This window comes from Pocillopora damicornis, chromosome 1 (assembly GCF_964200805.1).
Source record: "Pocillopora damicornis chromosome 1, jaPocDami1.2, whole genome shotgun sequence".
NCBI lineage: Eukaryota > Metazoa > Cnidaria > Anthozoa > Scleractinia > Pocilloporidae > Pocillopora > Pocillopora damicornis.
In genome coordinates, this window is record NC_142670.1 from 12,995,197 (window position 1) to 13,018,778 (window position 23,582).

Below are 23,582 nucleotides of genomic sequence, written 5' to 3' on the forward strand. Positions count from 1 at the left end.
ATGGAGTATTGGTTTAGAAAAAAAGGCCGGAAAATGGACCTGGGTGAGTGGAAGACCGCTGACTATTCGTAAATGGGGAATATGGGAGCCAAGTAGTGAACACGACGCGGCTTTCATGTACAAGCTGAACAATAATGGCGAGCGGGGCGTGTTTGGTGGTGTTACTCGTACTCGGGTAAACCAACACGCTTATATTTGTGAGATTTCCATGGGTGAGTTGATTTTTTGTCGTTTTTGTTGTTTTTAATGTTATTTAGATTAATTTAAAAGGCGCCAGAAGCGTAATAAAAACATTCTTTGCTAAAGTTTGTGATATATAAGACAGAATTTATATAAAACTTCTGACAATCAGGATCAAGTTTACACTTAAATTTGCATAAATGAAAAGATGTTTAAAACAATCTCAGAGAAAGTTTTCATTAAATACATTTCTAACTTTTGGCCATGTGAGTAGAGGGAAGTTACATATGGTTCTGTTACTATCACTATTAAGAGTAACATCAGTTTTGACACTTTAGGTCATCAGTTATTTTCATGTACCGGTAGTTCATTTATCCTTTCACTTGAATAAAATGATGGTGAATACCAATGACAAAGAATCATCAGTTCAATTGCTTTGTTAGATAATAACGCGTGATGATGTGAAGTGTGTTATCTTTTTTGAAGAGCAAATGACTCATGTCATATAAGATAGATGCAAATTATCACTTTATAAAATGGATACAAAAGACTTGCAGGTGTTCTTCGCATAGGGGAATCAATTTTGTGTTTACTGTATTCTATTTTAATATCCGATCGTTTGAACCTTAAAGTTGTAGGAGCTAATTTCAATGCAATGCAAAATGTGCAGTGAACATAATAAAATGACCGTGTTGCATCTAATTCTAATATGGCGGACATTTCGATCGACTTAGGGTGTGGTTCTTTGTTTTCCCGTGAAAGACGTAGAGGCGCATTCGTCTTCCAAATTGTTCAAAATCTCGCATGAGTTGTCGCCTAATTTTACATTCGATTGTCCCGGATGTTGGTATGAGTTTGAGACACTTTGATAGCACGCTGACTTGACTGTCAGAAAGTTGATAGTATGAGAATTTTTTTTTTAGGAATTTTTCCTTTATCTCCCTATCTTTGGCTAAAAGCCTACATTTTAAAGTGTGTCTACGCTCTATGCGTCTTATGCTTTATTTTTTTTACTTCCACTGTTGTAAAAGCTAGCTTTTTAAGGGTCAGAGAACACATTGTATTCCATCGCTTTTATTTGCAAATGTATAAATAAACTCTCTAAGGTCAGAAGTCTCATTCCTTCATTCGGCTATTTTATCACAGTTTTTTTACACTGTTCGCCGAGTGCTTTCCTTTGAGCGGTTGCTTATCTACCTGTATGTTCTTACGAGCTGAGAGTTCGTAGTTAGCCCTCTTTCTTTGGCTCTCAGCCTTCTTTTGTGAAAGTTAGTCAAGGCATTAGCTAAGCCTTGTTGACCTTGTTGTTTTCTTTTACTTTGAACGATATGTTCGCCATTCCTTTATAATACTAATTAGTTGTTATTAACCTTCACTTTAATTGCCTCATATTCATATTAAAAACGTGTATGGTATTGTCTTCAAAGAAGAGAGGAGGCTTTTCAAACTAACTGAACATAAACGGGTATACAAGAAAAACTCTTTAGTACCTTGAGTGGGGGTATTTCTTGAGGTAATGTTACAATGATTCCACGACAGAAATCTTAGGAACTCTGTTCCGTTTACTATTATATGCCAATCGAAAGAAGAACGTTTCGTTAGAAATTTGGGAAAGCAATCTGAATGTGTCTTCCAATGGCTACTTTAGCTTTCCCAGGCACACTGATGACATAGCAGAACCATTCTGATTAACAGTAAGCTAAGTTTAAAAAGTAAGAAACTTTTGCTTTTTGTTAGAACGGCTTTTAGGTAAGACGAAGGACCTTGTTGCAGTCATTTCTGGCGGACTCAAAGAAAACATCACATTGGATGGCTCACTCTCATTTGACCCTCAGGCTACACATGGTGACCAATCGGGAATGAACTTTACTTGGCATTATGGTGAGATCTCAGGGAACTACTCCTCTGTGCAGGGAAGAAAGAGAGGTTTCTTTATAGCAGTAAACGAGTCAGCCTTTCAATATAATGGAAGAGCATCTGGCGTGCAAATTTACTTGGATACAGAGGCTGTCTCTCAGTGATATTAACATAGTTAAATTGGTTGTGGCCAAAGACTATTGCAATGCTAGCGATTATCAATCACAGTTTTTTTTTTACACTGTTCGCCGAGCGCTTTCCTTTTAGCGGTTGCCTATCTACCTGTATGTTCTTACGAGCTGAGAGTTCGTAGTTAGCCCTCTTTCTTTGGCTCTCAGCCTTCTTTGGTGAAAGTTAGTCATGGAATTAGCTAAGCCTTGTTGACCTTTTTATTTCTTTTACTTCGAACAATATGTGCGCCATTCCTTTATAACACTAATTAGTCGCTATTAACCTTTATTTAAATTGTCTCATATTCATATTAAAGACGTGTATGGTATTGTCTTCGAAGAAGAGAGGAGGCTTTTCAAACTAATTAGATAAATGTTAATATTTCTTTTTTCTTTCATCCTTTCGTCATCAGAAGAATCATTAACAGTATCACCACCAACATGGACAGCATCACCAACCTACACAGCATCACCAACATGGACAGCATCACCGACATGGACAGCATCACCAATATACACAGCATCACCAACATACACAGCATCACCAACCTACACAGGATCACCAACATGGACAGTATCGACAACAATGACAGTTTCACCAACACCGACTTCATTATCATCATCAACAACTGAAGGTTGCTTATTTTCCGAAAGTTAGGCTTTTTCCGATTTCACTTGGCATCTTTTCAGCTTTTACGCCACCCCTTTCTGTCGCGAGGGCTTTGTCTTAAAAGTGTGGGAAAGACAGTATCCAGTAGTCTAATTCGTGTTTCTAAAAAACGCTATTGTGGCTAGTTTCATAACCGAACATAAACGGGTATACAAGAGAAACTCTTTAGTATTTTGAGTAAGGGGTATTTCTTGAGGTAATTTTACAATGATTCCATGACAGAAATCTTAGGAACTCTGTTCTGTTTACTATTATATGCCAATCTAAAGAAAAAAGTTGCGTTGGAAATTTGGAAAAGCAATCTGAATGTGTCTTCCAATAGCTACTTCATCTTTGTCGAGGCACACTGATGACAAAGCAGAACCATTCTGGTTAACAGTAAGCTAAGTTTAAAAAGTAACAAACTTTTGCTTTTTGTTACAACGCCTTTTAGGTAAGACGCAGGACCTTGTTGCAGTCATTTCTGGCGGAGCTGAGGTGATTCGAGGACTCAAAGAAAACATCACATTGGATGGCTCACTCTCATATGACCCTGAGGCTGCACATGGTGACCAATCGGGAATGAACTTTACATGGCATTATGGTGAGATTACTAGGAATTACTCCTCTGTGCAGGGAAGGAAGAGAGACTTCTTTATTGCAGTAAACGAGTCAGCTTTTCAATATAATAGAAGAGCATCTGGCGTGCGAGTTTACTTGAATACAGAGGCTATTTCTCACAGTGATATCTACATAGCTAGACTGGTTGTGACCAAAGACTATCGCAATGCTAGCGCTTATCAAGTCATCCATTTCTCGAATGGAGATCCCCCTAAAATATATCAAAGGTAAGAAAGCTGGCGTGTTGTCGATGCTATCATTGTGGCTGTTGCTTGTTCTTTTTGTTGCTACTGATATCCCTATTTATTTTCCTATTTTCTTATTGTTGCTTCTGCTTCAGTTGAAGTTGTTGCTGTTGTTGTTGTTGTTTGTTTGTGATGTCTTGTCTTGTTTGCCCGAAGTGCTGCTGTATTTTGCCTTTCTTTCTCTGTTGCAGTTATTATGACCACCGTTGTTCTCAACAAGCAAGGCCGTAGTTACGCTACATTGATCTACATTCTCATTTAGTAATCGACATTCGTTCCTTATTTCAGGTGTTTCATAAATTGTCTGCCTAAAATCAGCCCCTCAGTACGACTTAGTGTCCGATCAGAATGCAAGGGATTACAGTGCTTCAAAATTTCTTCATATGAGTGGATACTCTACCAGCGATATGAGGGAAATACGTCCACTGTTTGGCAAAGAAAATATAATTTAGAACTCATTACAAGTACACCTCTAAATGCAAGCAACATTGTTATAAATGGAGGTTCCCTTGCTGCTGGAAATATGTACCGCTTGGCATTATTTATCACAACTAACGACGGTTTATGGGCAATGTCAGCTTACGACATTTCCACCGCGTTACCGCCCACAAGGGGGACATGTTCGATCACTCCGTCAAGTGGCATCTCCTTGGAATCACACTTTAATCTGAGCTGTATCAACTGGACAAGTGACAGCAACCCTCTGACCTACCGGTTTCAATATAGACTAGAGAACGGTATGTACACTGTGTTATATCATGGCGTCAACAACTCCACAGTTACCTTTGGGATACCGCCTGGGAACAATGCAGAAAACTTTACCATGAGATTCAACGTTGTTGTGACTGATAACTTCGGAATTTCTGCCTCTCCTGTTAATCTAACAGTACAGGTAAGTTAAGTTGGTAGGTTCTGTAATATTGATGTAGTTGGGAAATTTTGTTGACATAATTTCGTCATTTTTTGACAGCTAGCCATCGGAGGGTAAAAAAGCAAACTTTTTCTAAACATGTAACTTATCCAATGGTGACCGATGCTCTTTCTGTAGGTTAAACCTTCCCAGAGTCTAAGACCAGATGAAATCAGAAGCCTGGAGGCCATGATCCAGGAAGTCATCAGAAAAGGAGACTTGGGAAAAGCGGCACAATTAGCAAACTCTGTCCTTCAAATTGTTGCACAAGAAACCAAGATGAATTTGGAGAAGAAAATCAAGGTAAATGCAATTACAAATGTTTTATATCTCATGGACGCACTATTCGTGTAGTAGCATAATGATATCTCTGCGTATCCAAGTATTTGCACATACGTGTGTTAATGTATTGTAGTACTAACGACTTTTATAATCCAACTGCACTGAGTAGACTACAAATAATACACAGAGAATAATACATGCTCCCGTAGATATGGAATTTTTCTAGGAGCTTTTAACTCGATAGCTCACGAGTGAGCGCAGCGAAAGAGTGAGATGTCGAGTTGAACACGAGAAGAGAAATTCCATATCTATATGAATTACTTTGTTTATCATACAAACACAATAGCTCTTTACTGAGAAGAAAAGCCGACTTCATTTATGAATTAAAATAAATGAATCGACATTCCCAGAATAATAATCGTAGACTACGTTGGCCCTAGCTCCTAAGATGGAAAAATGCGTTGAATCATGATTAAAAAAACAACCATGGTCGTAATTTTCAATTTACAAAATTCTCAGTTATTGACTTTGTCCTTACCGACAGAAGAGGTCTTTCAGGTAAACGGCCAAAATCGGCTAGTGGCAAATCTTGCAGTTGTCGATTTTCATCCTCAGCCGGGAGAAATGCTAACACCAAAGCCACTGAATATGTAGCTTTCGGTTTTTCTTTTAGTATATTGGTTTTCTTCCCCTTCTAAGAAAGTTTCATCCTCACTGTCTGTCAGCAATACGGATTTTTAGTGTTTTAGCCGCCATAATTCGAGAAAGCTCCGACAAACAACTTTAATTGAGAATCGTGAAGGCTTCGCCTTTAATTCATCAACCAGACCGAGTGGCGCCAAAGGCGAGTGACGTGTCAGCAGCTGATTGGCTTTATCAACACACGTTAAAAAAACGATATTTTTTCACGTGTGTTATTACGGCTTTTCTCAGGGCCGGGAATCCCTGTATAACACTGCAGTTTATGTGATAAATAGTATTTATGTAAACTAATTTATTCGTGTATTCGTGCACTCATGTACTCGTATAGTAGTGTACTCGTGCATTCCAGTATTCGTGTAGACGTTTATGTTTGTGTACCTGTGCTGTCGTATATTCGTATGTTAGAAGGTTCTTGCAATAACATATATGCGATTGAACTTCATTGCATTTCAAGGTTGTAGATTTTGTAATCAAAACTATTACGTCAGTGAAGGTAAACAACACTGCAGACCTGCTTCAAAGCTCCTCCGTGATTGGTTCTGCCCTTCAAGTCTTAGAAAAAGTCTCTCCCGAGTCATTGGTAGGTAAATTAAGATCGATCGTTTAGCAGAAAGAATGACACACATGTAGAGGGATATAAAATTGCCACAATTGACATAAAAATTATTGATTGCTTTTTTCATGAGCTGGAGTTCTACAGCGCTGTCGGTTGTCTTGATTTAGTTTTATCATGCACAGGCTAAAAATGTTTGAGAAAAAATGCCAAAAAGCGTTTTAGAATTCCTTTACCTAAACAAAAATGGTTTAAAGGCGACGATACCTCTCTAAACCCGGGCTCCTAGTAATAGAAATGTACTGTGCTGAGCAGCAAATAATTCCATGTTTGTTCATAACGCACTTTCAGGAACTGTCGTTATCGGCTGTCGATTCGCAAACGACCTTCTTAAGGTCTATCGTCCAGTTGAAGGACGTTGCTGATATGTCTTTAGTCACTCAATCAGCAGAAAACTTAGTTTGGTGTCTTCGAAGTGTGCTAAAGATATCCGCAGAGATGGCTTCAATAGATTCCATCTTAAGCTTCCAAGAGCAGGTATTTTTTTAGCTGTTGTAGTCTCACAGCGAAATCTAGTTACATATGAAACTTCAAGCTGCACTTGAGTCGGCTTCCCTCATTTTTAACTGACACATTGCGTGTCAAGCTGGTGCCGCTATTAAATTACGTGATAAAGTTGCCATTATCGCTACTTACAATAGGTCGTCGCAAACCTTACAAGTGCCTCAAAAAATTAATTTTTTTTGTAATTTTCCCTGCTAAGCTCTTTTTGTTAGTCTAGCTTTGCTTCTTTTTGTTATTTTTACTTGTTTGCTCGTGATGTTTTGTTTCATTTTACAGGGTGAGAGGTCTGCTAATACTGCCCTAAAAGTGCTGGGAAAAGTTGCAGACGCATTGTTAGCCCTAAGAGTCCCAGGTGAAAACATGATATCGATCTCCACGAGTCAATTGAACATGACATTAGGGCGACATAGCCCGAATAAACTTGCAGGACTGCAGATAAAGGGTGGAACTGGCAGCTTCATTTTACCACCATGGCCTGTCACAGGAAGGAACAGAACAAGTTTTGTCGACACCCAGGTAAGGGATTACATCAAAATAAGAAACGAGCGCATGTCAAAATCGATTTAGTCGTGGGTGACTTCGGAAAGTCTGATAACCCAAGACCAAACGCATTGGAAGGTACAGTCTTTGTTAGGCATCCTGAACTCTTTTTCTCGTTTGGCTTCCATAATTATGGTCAGTTAGCGATAATTATCATGTCTCTTAATCCTCAATTCCTTAAAGTCAACAAAAAGTTTTGATTTATTCTTATTGCAGATGCTATCAATGTCATTCAACCCCTACACCTGGGACAGCACCAAGGAGCGAGTCGACTCTGAGGTTCTATTTCTGGACTTAAAGGACAATAAAAGCGAGCTCTTGGAAGTGTCAAGTCTACCAGAAGACATTGTTATCGTTATTCCATCAAAACCTCGGACAATGCCCAAGGAGCTATGGTACTTCACGACGGATGACGATTTACGTTTCCACGAGATAACTGTCAAGTACGAAAACACTCTGATACAGGTAGAAGTCAAACCCAAAGAGCCAACTGTACTTCTGTTTGTTTACTTGCGATTTGGTCAACGGCCAACGACTCGAAACTACGATCTCAATGCCACAATCTCTCAAAATGGACAGTGCGTTTGGACTGCAAGTGCGCATGACAAAAAGGAGAGACAACCAGAATGCTCGTCGAACCCACCTACCCCAATAGCAATATTGGCCAGGCATCCTGGAAAATACTTTCTGGGCGTAAAAAACTATAATGCCACCATGACCACCCCACACAGGAGGAAGAAAAGATCGTGTTTTACAGCTGGACGGCAAAAGCGCTCTTGCGTCGAAGTCAAAGATCCCCCACCTTCCCTACCCATGAGTAAAACTGCATCTGTGACACCAGCTTATGATTCCAAAACCGATCAGAACTATACTCTGAGGGTGACCTTTGGTAGCTGTGTATACTGGTCAGCGAAAGTTGAGATGTGGGTAACAAAAGGCTGTCGGGTGAGTCGGTGTAAAGTGTTAACATTATCGAATAATTTTTATAACGTGGAATTAGTTCAGACACTTTTCAGAGAATTCGTGGGATTCACGTAATTGTGGAAAAATGAGTGCTCCATTGTGATCATCTTCGCTTATTTGGCAACTGAAAATCTGGAAGACAAAACTTTGTCGAGCCCGTGTGTAGTCTTCCATCGTAAAAAATAAAATTATTCTCATAGCTAATCACGACCTTTGAATACCTTTGAATGGACAAGACGCATCATTAGCACTGAGAACCGAAACAGTGATTTTTTCTCTGGACAATTCCAGATTTTAGGAGCAGTGGACAGATTTATTAACTGCAGCTGCGATCACCTGACATCCTTCGGGGGAAGTCTTTTGGTTAAACCGAATCCTATCGACTTCGACAAGGTTCAAGTGCAGATTCAAAAGTTCCCAGAATCTGGAAATATCACAGTTATTTTGGCGGTGGCGTTGGTTTTCTTAAGTTACGTGATTGTGCTTGTTATCGTCAGGAAGACAGACATAGAAGACTCTAAAATTGTAAGTTCTGAACATATTTTGTATTATGTAGAACTTAATACGCTTTGAAAACTTGCAGAATTCATATTTTTCTAAGTATTCTTAAAAAAAAACTGATCAGCAAACTTGGAAGAAATCACAATAATCATTTGAAGTTTCCAAGTTTTTTAATATCAACAATCTATATATCAACAGCTATATATATATATATATTATGAGAGGAAAAAGGACGCAACTACATTTCCCGACAAGCCTGTTTCGTGAATCGCTTCACTCTTCAGGGGTTTAATGAAAGAATATTCATGTGACTATCGTTTATATACTAGGAAAATTTGCATAATACGCGGTAAACTTAAAAACTCTCAAGTTCAGCTGTTGCGTAGCAACGCTTTGTTTCTGTGTCGGCATGAAGATACGAGTTCGTTACGCTTATTTAGTGATGAGAGGTCGGGTCGGTAAATTATCAGGAATTCTTCTTTTAGGCAGAGGTTGCATCTTTTACTGGAGCTGTTGTAGGGAGAGTTAGATGATAAGACGCGCCATGAGATAGAATAGTCAATGTTGTCGTTCTTGAGTGTCCAGATGTGTTTGCTAAGTTCGGTAGAGTTTTTGTGCTTGGCGTGGCGGAATGATGCGGTGTGATTTCTGTGTCTTGTTTTGAAGTCGGTTTCTGTGAGTCCGATGTATGTTTCAGAGGTGTTGTTGTCGTTCCGTGTGACGGTGGCTTGATAAACGACTGAGGATTGAAGGCAGTTACCATTGAGCGGGCAATTGTTCTTTTGTCGGCAGTTGCATGTTTTGTTGGTTTCCGTGCCGTCTTTGTTGTCTTTCGTGTAAGGTGAGTGGGACGAGTGTAAGATGCGCTTGTTGTGGTTGTCGATGACCTGTTTGGTGTTGTTCATACAGCTGTAACTGATTTTGATGGTGTTGCGGAACTTAGCAAACACATCTGGACACTCAAGAACGACAACATTGACTATTCTATCTCATGGCGCGTCTTATCATCTAACTCTCCCTACAACAGCTCCAGTAAAAGATGCAACCTCTGCCTAAAAGAAAAATTCCTGATAATTTACCGACCCGACCTCTCATCACTAAATAAGCGTAACGAACTCGCATCTTCATGCCGACACAGAAACAAAGCGTTGCTACGCAACAGCTGAACTTGAGAGTTTTTAAGTTTACCGCGTATTATGCAAATTTTCCTAGTATATAAACGATAGTCACATGAATATTCTTTCATTAAACCCCTGAAGAGTGAAGCGATTCACGAAACAGGCTTGTCGGGAAATGTAGTTGCGTCCTTTTTCCTCTCATAATATTTATTCTGCTCTGCTTCAACGCATTGAGCACTGTTCCACACGAAAATCGACTTGCAGACTTCCTATATATATATATATATTTTTTTTTTCTTTAAGTAAGGGAAAAGTAAAAAAAAGTAAATCACCGATTCATTAATGGTATTATCATTTTTCTTAAGAACGTTTTACCAGTCCATTTGCCATCCTCTCCAGAGAGTACATATGGATACGAGATAGTAATAACTACAGGAGTCTGGATATACTCAGGCACAACAGCTCAAGTTGCTATGGAGATTTACGGTTCTGACGGAAGGAGTGGTATTCTTCAGCTCAGCCAAGAAGAGACTGGTTCAATTGACGTGTTCTTCTCTCGTGGTAACTCGGCCATGTTTGTACTGTATGTTAACAAATCTCTTGGTGTGATTCGAGAAGTGAAGATTGGTCATAACAACTTTGGTGACAGTCCTTCGTGGTTTTTAGAGGAAATTTTCATTCGGGACGTACAATCCAATCAGTCTTGGAAATTTATGGTCAGTCAGTGGTTTGCTCTTGAGCGCAGAGACGGGCGTATCGAGCGAATGTTTCAAGCAACGGTATCTCAAATGGACTTTGCCAGTGAGGTTGCAAAACGCTGGTGGAGAGGGCTTACGGAGCTACATATCTGGGTGTCAGTTGCTGCCAAACCAAAGAGAAGTCACTTTTCAAGAGTACAGCGGGTTTCTTGCTGCCTTTCAGTGCTTTTGACATCCATGTTTGCAAACGCGATGTTTTATGAGCTCCAAGGCAAATATGAACAACCTATTCAAGTTGGACCGCTGAAATTCTCGTGGAGACAAGTAGTTACTGGTATTGAAAGTGCGCTCATTGTGGCACCAATAAACATACTAATAGTGCTTTTATTTTAAAAAGCATCCAATAAGTCCTCGAGTAACAACAGTCCCTGCTATAAAGCTAATTTAATCAAAGGTATCGCCTGGTTCTTGTTTTTCGGTTCTTGTGCTATTTCTGCTACGTTTACAATCTTCTATAGCCTGATTTGGGAAAAGAGTGTCAGTGAGCAGTGGCTGTCCTCAATGCTTATCTCCTTTGCTCAAGATGTCACAATCATGGAACCAGTTAAAGTGTTCTTTACAGCTGTAGTTTTGGCGGCCATTATCAAGATGAAGGCGAAGAGATCAACGGTACCTGCATGTGAAGACTCTAATCAAGTTGAAAGCGGTTGCTCAAAACAAAGGCTGTGGACGTTGAAATTAGCGGAAGTAGAAAAGATGAGGAAACGCCAGGCCAAGAAACAGAACCTGTCACGTTACTTCACAGAGTTGGGTATCTACTTGGTTTTCGTTTTCTTGTTAATGGTAGTGTGCTATGGAAACAGAAATGACCATCGCTACTTAATGACCAGATCAATCCGAGATGGACTGCCCAATTTTAACAATGTGAGTAACATTTATTGTGTTTGGAGAAATCGTTAAAAGACTGATATTACCCAACGATTGATGTAGTCACAATTGTAAGTAACGTATTAATTTTCATTGAACTCAGATGGCAGATGACAGGAAGTACTGGAGCTGGCTGCGGAAAGTTTTCATTCCTGGAGTGTTTTCCGGTAGATGGTACAACGGTCAGGAAGAGAAAAAAACAATGTACATTGGTAATAAACGCTCTCTTCTCGTCGGGATGGCTCGATTAAGGCAACTGAGAGTGAAATCGAGTAAGTCCTTTATTTACTTTTAAGTCTAACTCACCCTCAAGGAGACGCCTAGAAAATATAATTTTTTTTTTCTGTCAAAGTGTTAGGCATACGTTGTCAAGATTTTGATATTCTACTTTATTTTGTATGCACCTTTTAAAGAGAAAAAACGGGCACAAGTTAATATCCGGTTTTTAACTAAATTTTCCTATACGATGAAGAATATGGGAAATGTGCTATACCTGTAGATTGAATTAGTTCCAAAACAAACTTTCTAATAAATGTCCCTTTTTTTAATTAAACTTACAGCACCATGCAACGTGTTCAAATACATGAAGACAACTTTCCAGGAATGTTACGAAGGATATTCGGAAACAAACGAAGACAAGACCGCTTTCTATGAACCGGGCTGGAGGTTTGTCGACAACTCTACAAGAGACGCAGATTTATTTCGACTTTGCCCGAAGCCATGGCGATATCAAAATGCGGAAGAAAGTGATAGCGGGTCAGAGTGGGGACAGTTCTCATTTTATCGTGGAGGAGGATTTGTAGCAGACCTCGGGTACAAGAACCATACGGGGTTCAAAGCCGTAACCACTTTGCAAAAAAACGGTTGGCTTGACAGGCAAACCCGGGCGGTTCTGGCACAGTTTTCCGTGTTTAACCCGTCGGTGAATATTTTAGGTGTTGCCACATACTTTTACGAAGTTGAGGCATCAGGACTCAAAGAAGCTTTGGTACAAACTGACATTCTTTCTCTTGATCCTACAAACACAGCTTCATATCAGTTCTATTTGATTTGCATTTTACTATACGCTGTATCTGTTCTGCTGTTTTTGGGAAGAGAATGCTTCAAGCTTTACAATCACCGTTCCCGGTATTTCCAGTCCGTGTGGAATTGGGTGGAGATGTCCCAGGTTGTTTTCTCCGTGTTGGCCGTGGTTTTGTACATAAAACGACAAATCATAGTCTCTTCAACATGGGCAAGGTTAAAAGAAAACAGTTATGCAAATATATGTTTCAAAAAGGCTATCATTTGGCATGAAGCAGAAAATGTTGTACTTGGAATCCTGATGTTTATCGTCACTGCAAAACTCTTGCGAGTCATTCGCTTCAATAAACATGTTGCTGTATTCTCCAAAGCATTGACGACATCTGCACAATCTCTTTCATCCCTTAGCATTGTCCTATTGATTCTCTTCGTGGCATTTCTTCACGCCGGTGTATTGATGTTTGGTACTGGATCTGAGCGCTACTCCTCTGTGCTAAAAGCAGCTTATTTCCAACTCGAACTGACTCTTGGAAGAGTGAAAGCCAGACCAATCAGTGAATTAGCAGAGGTAAACAGCACATACGCTAAGATATTCGTCTTTGCTATTCTTTTCACCCTAACAATTATCTACATGAACTTTTTTATCGGCGTAATAAACGATGCACTTCTGGATGCAAAGGTTACCGCGAACGAAAGTGAGTTGCACGAGCTCGTTGATGAGGTTCGTTGCAAAGGCTCAAAAGAACGGAACACATTTTTCGATTCTGTTAGCAGTAGACTGAGACAACTGAAAGTCTCCCAAGCATCAAACACGGGAGAGAAAAAAGCAGTAGACAGAAGCATTACCCTTGATTCCAAGAAGAGTTCAAAAATCAACTTTGACCAAATCAGTGAGGCCATCAAAGCTTTGAGGGGAAAAACAGGCCAAGAACCAGGAGAAAAACAGCCGAAATACTCAAGAGGAAAATCATTTTTCGGTGGAATTAGCAAATTCTTGAAAACACTGGGAAGAATGAGCCATGACGAACTCTGCAAAGGTAAAAAAAGGAAGAAAGTTCGATTTCAAGAGGATGTCGCTAACTCTCATCTTCGGAAATTAGAGAAAAGAGGGTAGGAATTGTTTCAGCGGCTTGATAGGGTTATGGCGGGATTCTCAAAAGAGGACGAAGAATATCATTATCTAATGGAAACAATGCGAGCCTGTGACTTCTAAACAGAGAGGAAATAGTTAAATGGTGAAAGGAATAGATCATATACTCGAGAATTAGACTGAAAGATAGGGACTGTAGTATACATTACCCCGTGATCACTGGCAAATGGCTGAAATGCTTCGCACGTATACGTATTAAATGTGTTCTTTTCTTTATAATTGAATTTCACGCTTAAAATAAAGAAAAACTTGAGATTAATGCAAATGGCTTGAACATGGTCAGAGATATCAACACTTGGTTACGATACGAGAATAAAATGAAATTTTTGGGTACGGCTTCATAAACTCGGGTGCCACTTTACAATATAACATCACTTTCAAAGAGGATTGCTTAAACTAGAAATCTGTAAAGCTTCTGAGAAAAAAAGCAGTAGTACCTAAGAGCATTTATCCGTGGTTTCGATATTGTTCAGTGTCGTCGATAACACTCGTTGATCTTGAACTTCCAGCTGCATGACAAGAAGAAATGTTCGCGGTAGAAACTGCTTAAAGTTAGAAAGAACGGTCGATCAAGAAGCGCGTATTGTCCTGAAAAGAGCTAATGTCCATGAAAGTGATTGGCACTAATTTCATGTCTCGCGGAGGGGAAGTCAGAGGAAAAATTGGTGATCACTTAAATAGTTCACTTATCCAGACAATCATACTTACTATTAGCTTTAATACCTTTACCTCTCGACTAATTCATTATTTGATTCTTTCTTTATAAGGGTGGTTTTAAAATATGGATTCCTCTGTGAGTAATGTTTAAAACCTTCTCAATATTATTTGATCGTTAACGCTTCTAAATTCATCGTGTTGACTAATTGTACATTCAAAATACAATCCTCTGGCAAATATATTCTTTTGTGTCAGGAGTGTAATCTGTTATGGTCCATTAGCAAAGAAAACGCGATGTAATTTCAGCAAATATTACTTACAATATCTTCTTGTTGATTATAAATAAACAGTTTTTAAAAACTGGAACGCGACTCAGTTTGTTTATTCCTCAAAGCTGGATGTTTTGTCTTTTGTTGACACGTTGTCGAGTAACCAATTCGGCAGTCATCGCACACGACCAGAGGTTAACGTAATCACTTACGTAAACACGAAGCTAAAACATTGACACTCAAAAGCTGCAAACTGTTTACAAAGTGAAAACAATCGAGGGCACCTGCGTACGTGCAAACTTTCCTGATCAGTTGGCTGACGGTTGTTAAGATGCTCTCGGTTACAATACTTTCATTATTAGCTGAATGAAGTAAGTTTCATTTCGAAAAATCATCTTTTCGGTAGAAAGGAATTTGAGATTCTCGGCTTCAGCGCAGCACAATTCAAAATTGTGTTTAAGATTATAACAATCTAATCCCTTTCCATACAGAGGTCTCACGCAGTCTCTAAACTTATAGAAAGTCAAACACAAAACTGTCCGTCCTAATTTATTTTGTTAGACATTTTAGAAACTTCTGATATGCCTGGGATAGTTTAACAATTTCCCTCAGAAGTGGAAATCACAAAATCACAGCTAGATTTCTTTCCAAATAAATCTCTACTGACTGATTTTATGATATGATCACTTCTTAAACAACGCAGGTATTTTTACTTATGCAATCACAGTGACTAAGTTTGTTTATTCAATATGAGGCTAATTCCCATAGTTTTTCGACTGCTAAGGAATTCAGTAATCACTAGAAGCTTCTAGTGTTTTGAATGAAGACAATTAACTCGTAAAATTCCCGATCGCAGAATAATGAAATCTTTAAGCGATGTGGTTCTTGATGTTTTCCTTTCTTTCAACAACACGTCCAAATGTTATGGTAGCGTGATCTAGCCGTGTAGCTCAAGGGAAACCATTGTAACAATAAACTACGACAAAATTATAAAAAAGAAAATGAGTTGAAAAGGGGTTGCAGTGTAAACTAGCTTAGTAGCTCAAGTTAAACTTTTTCAAGAGATTATTATTTTTTAATTGCGGCAATGAATACGCAGCAGATTTATTCGAAACCGATGATTGAGGGTAATTGACCATTTGATCTATTTTTCCATCAAAAGAAAAACAAACCTCCGTTATCACGAAAAGAGGAGGCAGACCCTTGCGATTTCTTTATTCGCGCGACCCCCTTTTATTTTCCGCTGACTGCACGAAAAACAACTGCAACAGGAAGTGCTAGCTTCAAGGCTACATCTCGTCTAACATTTAATTCGAGCTTAGTGCGTGGTTCACGGCTATGTTCATGATTCTCTCTCTTCTAGAGGCCTCAGTTTCCCTAACTCTGCATTCAATTGCTATTGTTCTGCTTTTGTTCTGCTCATTAGATCTTTTGTTTTGCTTCGTCCCCGTTGCCGCCGTCGTCGTAGTTAAAGGTCTCTACTCCACGGCGGTGGCGACTTGGTAAAACAAACGATTTAATAGCCTAGCAGCTCAGCACATGCGTTTTAAAGCTTTCTGTATTTCTTAGCCATCTTCTGTAAAAAAAAATACATAAAAAATATGTGATCATCAAAATTCGTCTTATTGTGAGAACGGAATCCCAGAAAGAAATTTGTATAAGTGCGTATTTGGAACACAACGATGTTCACATTCGTCATGCCCGGAGTTGAGGTGACGAATCGATACGAACACGTAGACACTCCATCTACCCACACGATCGCCGACGAGCTACACAATCGGAATAAAACTGATTCAGCTACCACCTGATTATCTGAGTAGTGTGTCCCTTCAGTAAATCGCGCAAATGATAGTGAATATCTTTTCTTTTTTCTCTTTTTTGTGAGACAAATGGGACCTTCTCGATCCAACCATCCAAACAATCATATCGAGACAGAGAGGAGGCATCGATTTACCATTGCAGAGTTCGCACTAAAATTTCTCACATATTGTGCTCTGTTCTTAGGCAAGTCTCTTTATCCTCACAGTGCCTCGCTTCATCTAGGAGTTGAAATGGGTACCGGCGAACTGACAGAAAAACCTGACGAAATGCTGAGCAAGGAGTTGGGTGGGGGGAATGGGGAAAGGAACATGTCACGGACGAGCATTCAAGCCAGGGGGAGAATTGCTATACTTCTCGTCACTTCACACTACAGAAACAAGAATAGGCTGTTGCTGGATAGGCATCTTGGCTCGAGTACAGATTGATCTCTCTATGCACTCAATAAGATATAAATAACGCGCATCGAGGCAATGAAGTTTTTTTTCTTCATCTCCGCTTCATACCGAAAAATTCCAACATCGCTTTGTCAATGTTCACAGTTTTTATTTGGTCTTTTATAACTACTTTGATCCAATTCATTTGATCACTGAGGACGCTTTCCGCCAATAATTTTAAAATATCTTGCTTTTAATCCTTTACTGGCTATTTGCACAAATTATCTCGCTAGTCATTCACTCTTATTATCCACGGAACTTACTTAAGAAGATAACCGTCTCATTTCTTAAATGAACAAAGGAAAGCTGCCCCCACTGAAAAGCCCTTGACTCCAAGCCCCCCTCTTCATGATTAATGTCTCCTTCCTAGTTGCCATGAATAAATTCTTTGATAGCCAATGATAAGTTTTAATGAGGTAAAGGGCTGTACAGTAATAACATCCCTACAGCTCCGCTTTTAGACTTGGCTACATCTAAATATTATCAATTGTTCTTTTGATTCGTAAAAGTTGATCATTATTCTCTTTTGGACTTTTTTTATTTTCTAAATGTCCATTATCTTCATTATGGGAAACTCTATTGATTGCTGTTACGCCACTCGTCAATACAACCAGTGTTTCTTCCCGTGTATTCGGTCGTGTTCGTACAGCACTCGGCGAGTCTGGTACAATTACGATGGTCTGGAGACTGTGCAACCTTTGATTAACAGCGTAAAGCCTGAAAAGGGTGTGATCTGAAGTTTCCGAAGTCTCCTGCGGACATCAATGCAGACAAAGAAATAGGGAGTGCACTTGCATTAGGTAGAGTATCATTACACATTAAAATGATATGTTAATATCACAATATTAATGTTGAGGATTGCTTTTCATAAACCTGTGGAGAGTAGCTAAGAAACTAAACAAATTTCTTTCCTCGGGAAAATTGTACCCAAAAATTTCAATACTTAAAACTTGTTGCTCGAAACTGGAAAAGCCAAGGAGACCGTGGTGCTGAAATACATGGGCCACTTTATGCAGGCCTATTATTTAAGGAAAAATGATAAGCAGTCTCAGTTTGCACTGAGAAGAAGTAGTCGTACGGCTTCACCGTTGGAAGTCTGGACACAAGGCTAACAGAGACGACATTTTAAAAATGCTCTGCAGGAGAGCCGAAGTTAAAATTCGCGTTCATGAACGGATCAGTGTCCAAGCTCCAGAGAGCATGCAAGAGTCCAAACTTTTCGCGCGTAGGCTTCAAGGACTAGATGAAAACTTTGTAAACACAATTATTAGAAAGAATGAAATTTTTTACATGTCTTTTACATGCTCACCCATATGAAGAATTATGCAAAAACTCTCTCTTTCCACAGGCTGCCTGTGTTACAATAGCAGCTCTGATGCAGTATTTCTTGATGGCCGTTTTCTGTTGGATGCTGATCAAGGGAATTGACCTCTACTTCTTCGTTGTGAAAGTTTACAACATCAACACCAAAGTGTACATGTATCACGTCATCTCATGGGGTAAGTTTATTATTTCACAATCTGCACTGGAAACTGTAATCATGCCTACGGATCGCCAAAAATGGTATTGTCAGGCAGTGAAATGTTTCGATTTTCTTCCTTTCTTTGTGGGTAGGTCTTCCAGTGATGATGGTGGCCATTTCACTTGGCATCGCTACTGGAAAAAAGAAAAAATGTTTACAAAGTTATACGAGTGATAAATAGTGAGAAAAAATTCAACGGTTTCTTCGTGCTCTTCTACTTTTATTTCGTCGCATTTAATTCTTTGTTTTGTTTTTGTACATATTTTGAAATCGGTATCATTTCATTTGCTGAAAATTTGTGTTTCTTTTTTTTCTTTCACTTCTTCCAGTTCAGTTGCTGACTTTCCTCGACTATTCGTCGCCTTTGTGGCTCTCATTGAAGTTGTGAGTTTTATGATTAGTGTTGGTGATTGTGATTGGTATACCTATACTAATTGCTGCCAAATATTTTTTCTCTGCTCTTGAAAAGCGAATTAAGAATATATGATATGACCCCGCACAACATTTATCATTTTTCTTTTCCCATTTACTCACAACAAACTTTGGACGTAGCCGCTGTTTGCGGGGATGCTGGTTAATTTTTCCCCATTGATATCTTCACAGGCATAGGACAGCTTCAAAAATTCTACCCCTTCCTTGTTGATGTTTTCTCATTGTTTCACATTGACTTTTTTTCTCGCAAAAATAACTAAAAAAAAAAAAAAACATCGAGTAAGATGAAAGGAGCAGGAAGATTTGGAGATATTAGGAGATAACCAATTTGTCGCAGCCAACAAGGGAAAACTACCATTCTCAGCAAATACGATAAGATTGACAACACAAAACAAAATAGTGGAAGAGGTTTTCATGTTCTCCAGTGAGGCTCTATTCGCCAACCTTCCTCATTCCTTAATCAGTAAGGCCTTACGATATCTAAAAATGAAAATACATTGTTTAAGGAAAATAAAGGAATGTTTTCTCTTTAACTCATAGAATTGGCATCAAAGCATGCGTGGTAATGATTCCCCTACTGGGTGTCACATGGCATTCGGTCTCCTCTCGCCTGTACATGAAGCTTTCGTTTACGTCTTCACCATACTCAACTCTGCTCAAGTCAGTATTCGCTGGTAACTCTCAAAATTATTCAATCTCTATCATTATTTTACTTTCTAACCAAGTGAGACACCATTACAATGATCACATGATAATTTTTTGGAGATTTGAAAACATAAATGCAGTTAGCTATGCAAGAGAAGGAAGACTTCTTTTTCAATTATAAGATACGCAATTTTCTTTCCTTCTTGAAATCGTTATAGGTATTTCACTAATTTGTTTGCATATTGCAAAAATTAATGATCTTGAAATCATTTTCATGCTGCAGGGTTTCCTAATTTTCGCTCTACACTGCATGCGAAACATCCAGGTAAGAAAAAAAACCTCAAACTGATAATTAACTCCATATCATCAAGTTTTAGAGTTTCGATAGATATCCGAGTACATGTGCTAAGAACCGAATTTCGTGTTGCTCGTCTATCTGCAGATCAGAGAGCGATTCAAAAGAAAGATGAACATCTTTTTTCCATCTTCTTTAAAGAACAACCCGACAAGGAAGAGCCACAGGTCAATCCAAATGAGGTTGGGGATGTATGGGCAATTGAATTGCAGTCTTGTGCTGAGTTTGAATCGAAATCACACCTAACTTAAATAACTGGATCCAGCCAACCGGAAATGACAGTCAATTACCTAGTACAATCACTTAGTTAACAGCAATAAGTCGGTTACGATCGATCTGACTTGTTCTCTGCAACTAAAAAGAGTTCTTTTTTTTTCATTATTGTTTAAGCATTTAACTAGCTGTAATTGTTATGTATGCTCTTTACGATAACAAGGTTGTTTTTGGGGCGATCGTATATTTGTAGGCAAGATTAATCGAAATAAACAAATGTATAAATTTAAATTTCTAATAGCTCAGTATCTTGATGACTTTCCTTCGAATAAGACCACAGTCCACTACAGAGGAGGCGGGAATTTAAGTCAAGATATTATGAATTGTCTTTCTTTAAGAAGCACTCTAGCACGCAGCTTTAATTGAATGTATTTATCTTTCGATTCTTGCGCGCTGACTTTCTACACTTACTGCATTATTATTTCATATTCGACGTTTCACTTATTGAATTTACAAACTTCTCACCAAACACTGTAATTACTTTAAACATTAAGCCATGGATAATAACTGAAACTATAGGTTTCTAGAAATTTCGAGAACGCCTAGTCATGCGGAAATGCATACCAAGGGACTTTCTGGAACAGTTAACTAAGTTACGTAGTTATGATGTAACACTACCAATATAGTTGTGTTGTAAGCGTCCGGAATTTTCGAGAATACTTTGTACATAAGGACACAGTCGTGCAGCAGTAATACTTGTTGTCGGGAGAGACTGACTTTTCAGAAAGCTATACCGAGAGAGAGCAACCGTGGAAGATTGTTAATCTCGAGTTACTTTGGAGACAACTTCCAGATTGCGTCAGTAGTGAGGAAAGGAGTAGTTTGTGGTGGGTTTCAATCAGTTTTTTAAGGATAATTATTCTAATTGTTTAAGAATCGCTCCTTGGCAAGAATATTACAAGTTGTTTAATAAATTAAATGGGTCTGTTGATAAATGATGCTCTTTTTGTCTGTTAAATTGTACCGTAACAAATAATACTAATAGTCTTAGCTGCTAACGCTGACATTCAAAGTTGTTGCTTAATGAATAAATAGATCAATACGTAAATGTTTGAATAAGTAAGCAACTTATTTAGAAAGAACAGAAAAAAATCCTTATATCTGGATCTTTTTTTGGATCAGTTACATTTAACCATTTTTTTCGCATTCCTAAAATTAGGGGTATCGTTTTAAATCGAATATACATCGATTACTTTGGAATTAAACTGGGGCAATGTTAGCCGGAAAAGGCATAAACCAAGAGATTATAAACTGTTCGACACACATTATTGAACAACGATTAAATAACTTTTACACAGAGTATACAATTTAAAGGAAAAAGCTTAGCGATAGAAATGCAGAATATTTCGATGGGCCTGATTTTCAAATATCACTACAGCGGAACTTAGCATTGCAGAGGAATTTCAACAAGCGAGAGAAGGAGTCAATTATGTACATGAGGCTAACAGTTTATAATAGTCTAGTTTACGTCATACCCATTTATAAATAAACATGGTGACGAAGCGTGCGATTAAAACGGAAAAAGTTTAAAAAAATTAGTCTGAAATATACATGCACTTTTCTCTCTACACTGCTCAAATGCGATAGGTAAAAACGTTTCAAGCTTCGATTGACTGAATATATCGCAGCTAAGACGAGCGAATATTCCAGAATAAATAATCAATTATTCCATGAGCGTGGAGAGATACTGGGAGAGTAGAATGTCTCGCCCACAGAGCACATCGCTATGACCCAAGAACCTCTCGCACTAAGAGCTTTTGACTCACCGCTCGTTCTAAATTGTTGGGATTCAAACATTTGGAAACAAAAGTGATAGTCTGCATGACGCTTTTCTAGGAGAGAGTTGCTTTGTAGGCTTTGGCCGTTAGCCACCGTTGTTTTAAAGGTATACGAGGTAATTAGCGTGTCATAAGCGAGATGAATAAATAACAATAATTTCCATTTATGCATAACGAACAGATGGCATTCTAGCTTAAGCTGCCCGTTGATAAAACAGAATTTTGTTTAGGACAACTTTCATTTAACAGAGCTCATAAAGAAATTACCGTTCTTACCATCAAATATTTTTTAGCTGCTTCTTCTACAACATTTAAACTACAAAAAGTATTTTAATACCGTGAAGTTTTCCAATTTTATTAGAAAAACAATGCTCTACATCAGGTGCAAGCTGCTTTTTATCCATTGGTCCGTCTATGACAGAAAAAAAAATGGAGACTAACGCCATGAACATGTGCTCAGAGATCATGATTTGCATTAAAATCTAACTCGCACGAAAGGCTTTTTACGAGGATGCCGCAAATCCGTAACTCTGAAGCGGTGTGAATCAAATACAAGCGAATCTGGCAAAATGTTCAAAAACCCGGTAATATGTTGTATGCTGGGTGAGTACGGCCCTAGTTATTCCTGTTTGTTCTGCAGTAGCTATGAAACCGTCGAAATTGATTCTCCATTTGTAAAATATTTATTTCGATGTTTAAACTTACGGAACTCTAATAATGAAACATGCCAGACTCTTAACATGTCCTCTCTAGTTGCTGTCTAATTATTAAAGCTAATTATCATCATTATCGTTATTATTAGTTTCTCAATATTTTCTCTTTCCATACAATGCAAAATAAATGAAAAATAATCACCCGTAATGACACATTCGTATAAGTTGTACGCTAAGTTAGTACCACTTTAATTATATCTTGACTTTCCATTTGTGACACATTTACATCCATTTTGGAACGTCCTGTGTTCACCAATTTACCAAACCAAACAGAGAGGAAATGTCAGGTGGCGGATATTTGGCAATGTTAATTTAACCAAAACAAAACAGATTTAAAGAAGTCCGCATTAAACTTTCAGTTCTTAATCAGAAGTGAATCTCCTATAAACTGGATTACTGAAGCCTTTTAGATTCCATCTGGTGCAACGTAGGTTTCCTTAGAGCGTTCGGATGAGGCGTTATTCAGATATCGCAGTACCCAAATTTTTAGAGCTCTCAAATTGTTGTTCTGTTATTAACACTCAGAGTAGATGACTGCTAACTGCATGCCAAAGTGGACGTCATGGTTAATTAAAACATATTTTTCTTCTAAATTATTCTTCTTTATGCCAGAAAGCAAACTTCACACTCAACACATTCCTCTTCTTTTAAAAAAAAATATACGGGCTCTGGAGGTTCCGCAGGTTCCGCAGGTTCCGTTTCCTGCTGAGCCATAGTTTTGTAACTCCCAAGGATATATGGAAAAATCCCCACAAAATTTTGGAGACCAACCACTCAAGATTCAAATTTTGCAGAAGTTTTATTTGAGCGGTCAGATTTGATACCCGATTCATTCACTTAAAATGCGAGCTCAAACGAAAAATTGATTTCTCTGGATAACACATGATAAGTTTACATCCTTTTCATTCATTTATACTTCGGTTGCGCTCCGAATAGTCCGTTAAAAAAAAATTTTCCTGAGGGTCTATCGTATCCTTAAAAATTTTTCCACATGTGACAAGTTTTGTTCAGCTAGTTGGTGAATTGCGGA

The 23,582-nt window shown here is 38.5% G+C and overlaps 2 protein-coding genes and 1 long non-coding RNA gene across 3 annotated transcripts; all 3 read left to right on the forward strand.

Moving 5' to 3' along the window:
• The first annotated feature begins 33 nt into the window (after positions 1 to 33).
• LOC149052086 (polycystin family receptor for egg jelly-like) lies at positions 34 to 13,617 on the forward strand. The gene is made up of 13 exons (XM_089180181.1): positions 34 to 43; positions 1,918 to 2,061; positions 3,311 to 3,704; positions 4,011 to 4,614; positions 4,771 to 4,935; positions 6,071 to 6,196; positions 6,521 to 6,706; positions 7,010 to 7,249; positions 7,490 to 8,218; positions 8,528 to 8,761; positions 10,221 to 10,887; positions 11,137 to 11,364; positions 12,041 to 13,617. The coding sequence occupies exons 1-13, from the start codon at positions 34 to 36 to the stop codon at positions 13,615 to 13,617; spliced, it is 5,304 nt and encodes a 1,767-aa protein (XP_089036307.1).
• A 1,217-nt stretch (positions 13,618 to 14,834) lies between these two features.
• On the forward strand, positions 14,835 to 17,677 carry LOC149052087 (uncharacterized). Its single transcript, XR_016181728.1, has 2 exons — positions 14,835 to 14,950; positions 17,449 to 17,677. It is a non-coding gene; the product is annotated as an uncharacterized LOC149052087 (long non-coding RNA).
• Positions 17,678 to 17,965: 288 nt separating this feature from the next.
• On the forward strand, positions 17,966 to 21,106 carry LOC149052088 (adhesion G protein-coupled receptor D1-like). The gene is made up of 7 exons (XM_089180185.1): positions 17,966 to 18,088; positions 18,183 to 18,333; positions 18,449 to 18,536; positions 18,686 to 18,740; positions 19,329 to 19,448; positions 19,717 to 19,758; positions 19,876 to 21,106. The coding sequence occupies exons 1-7, from the start codon at positions 17,966 to 17,968 to the stop codon at positions 20,032 to 20,034; spliced, it is 738 nt and encodes a 245-aa protein (XP_089036311.1). The 3' UTR covers positions 20,035 to 21,106.
• The last annotated feature ends 2,476 nt before the right edge of the window (positions 21,107 to 23,582 follow it).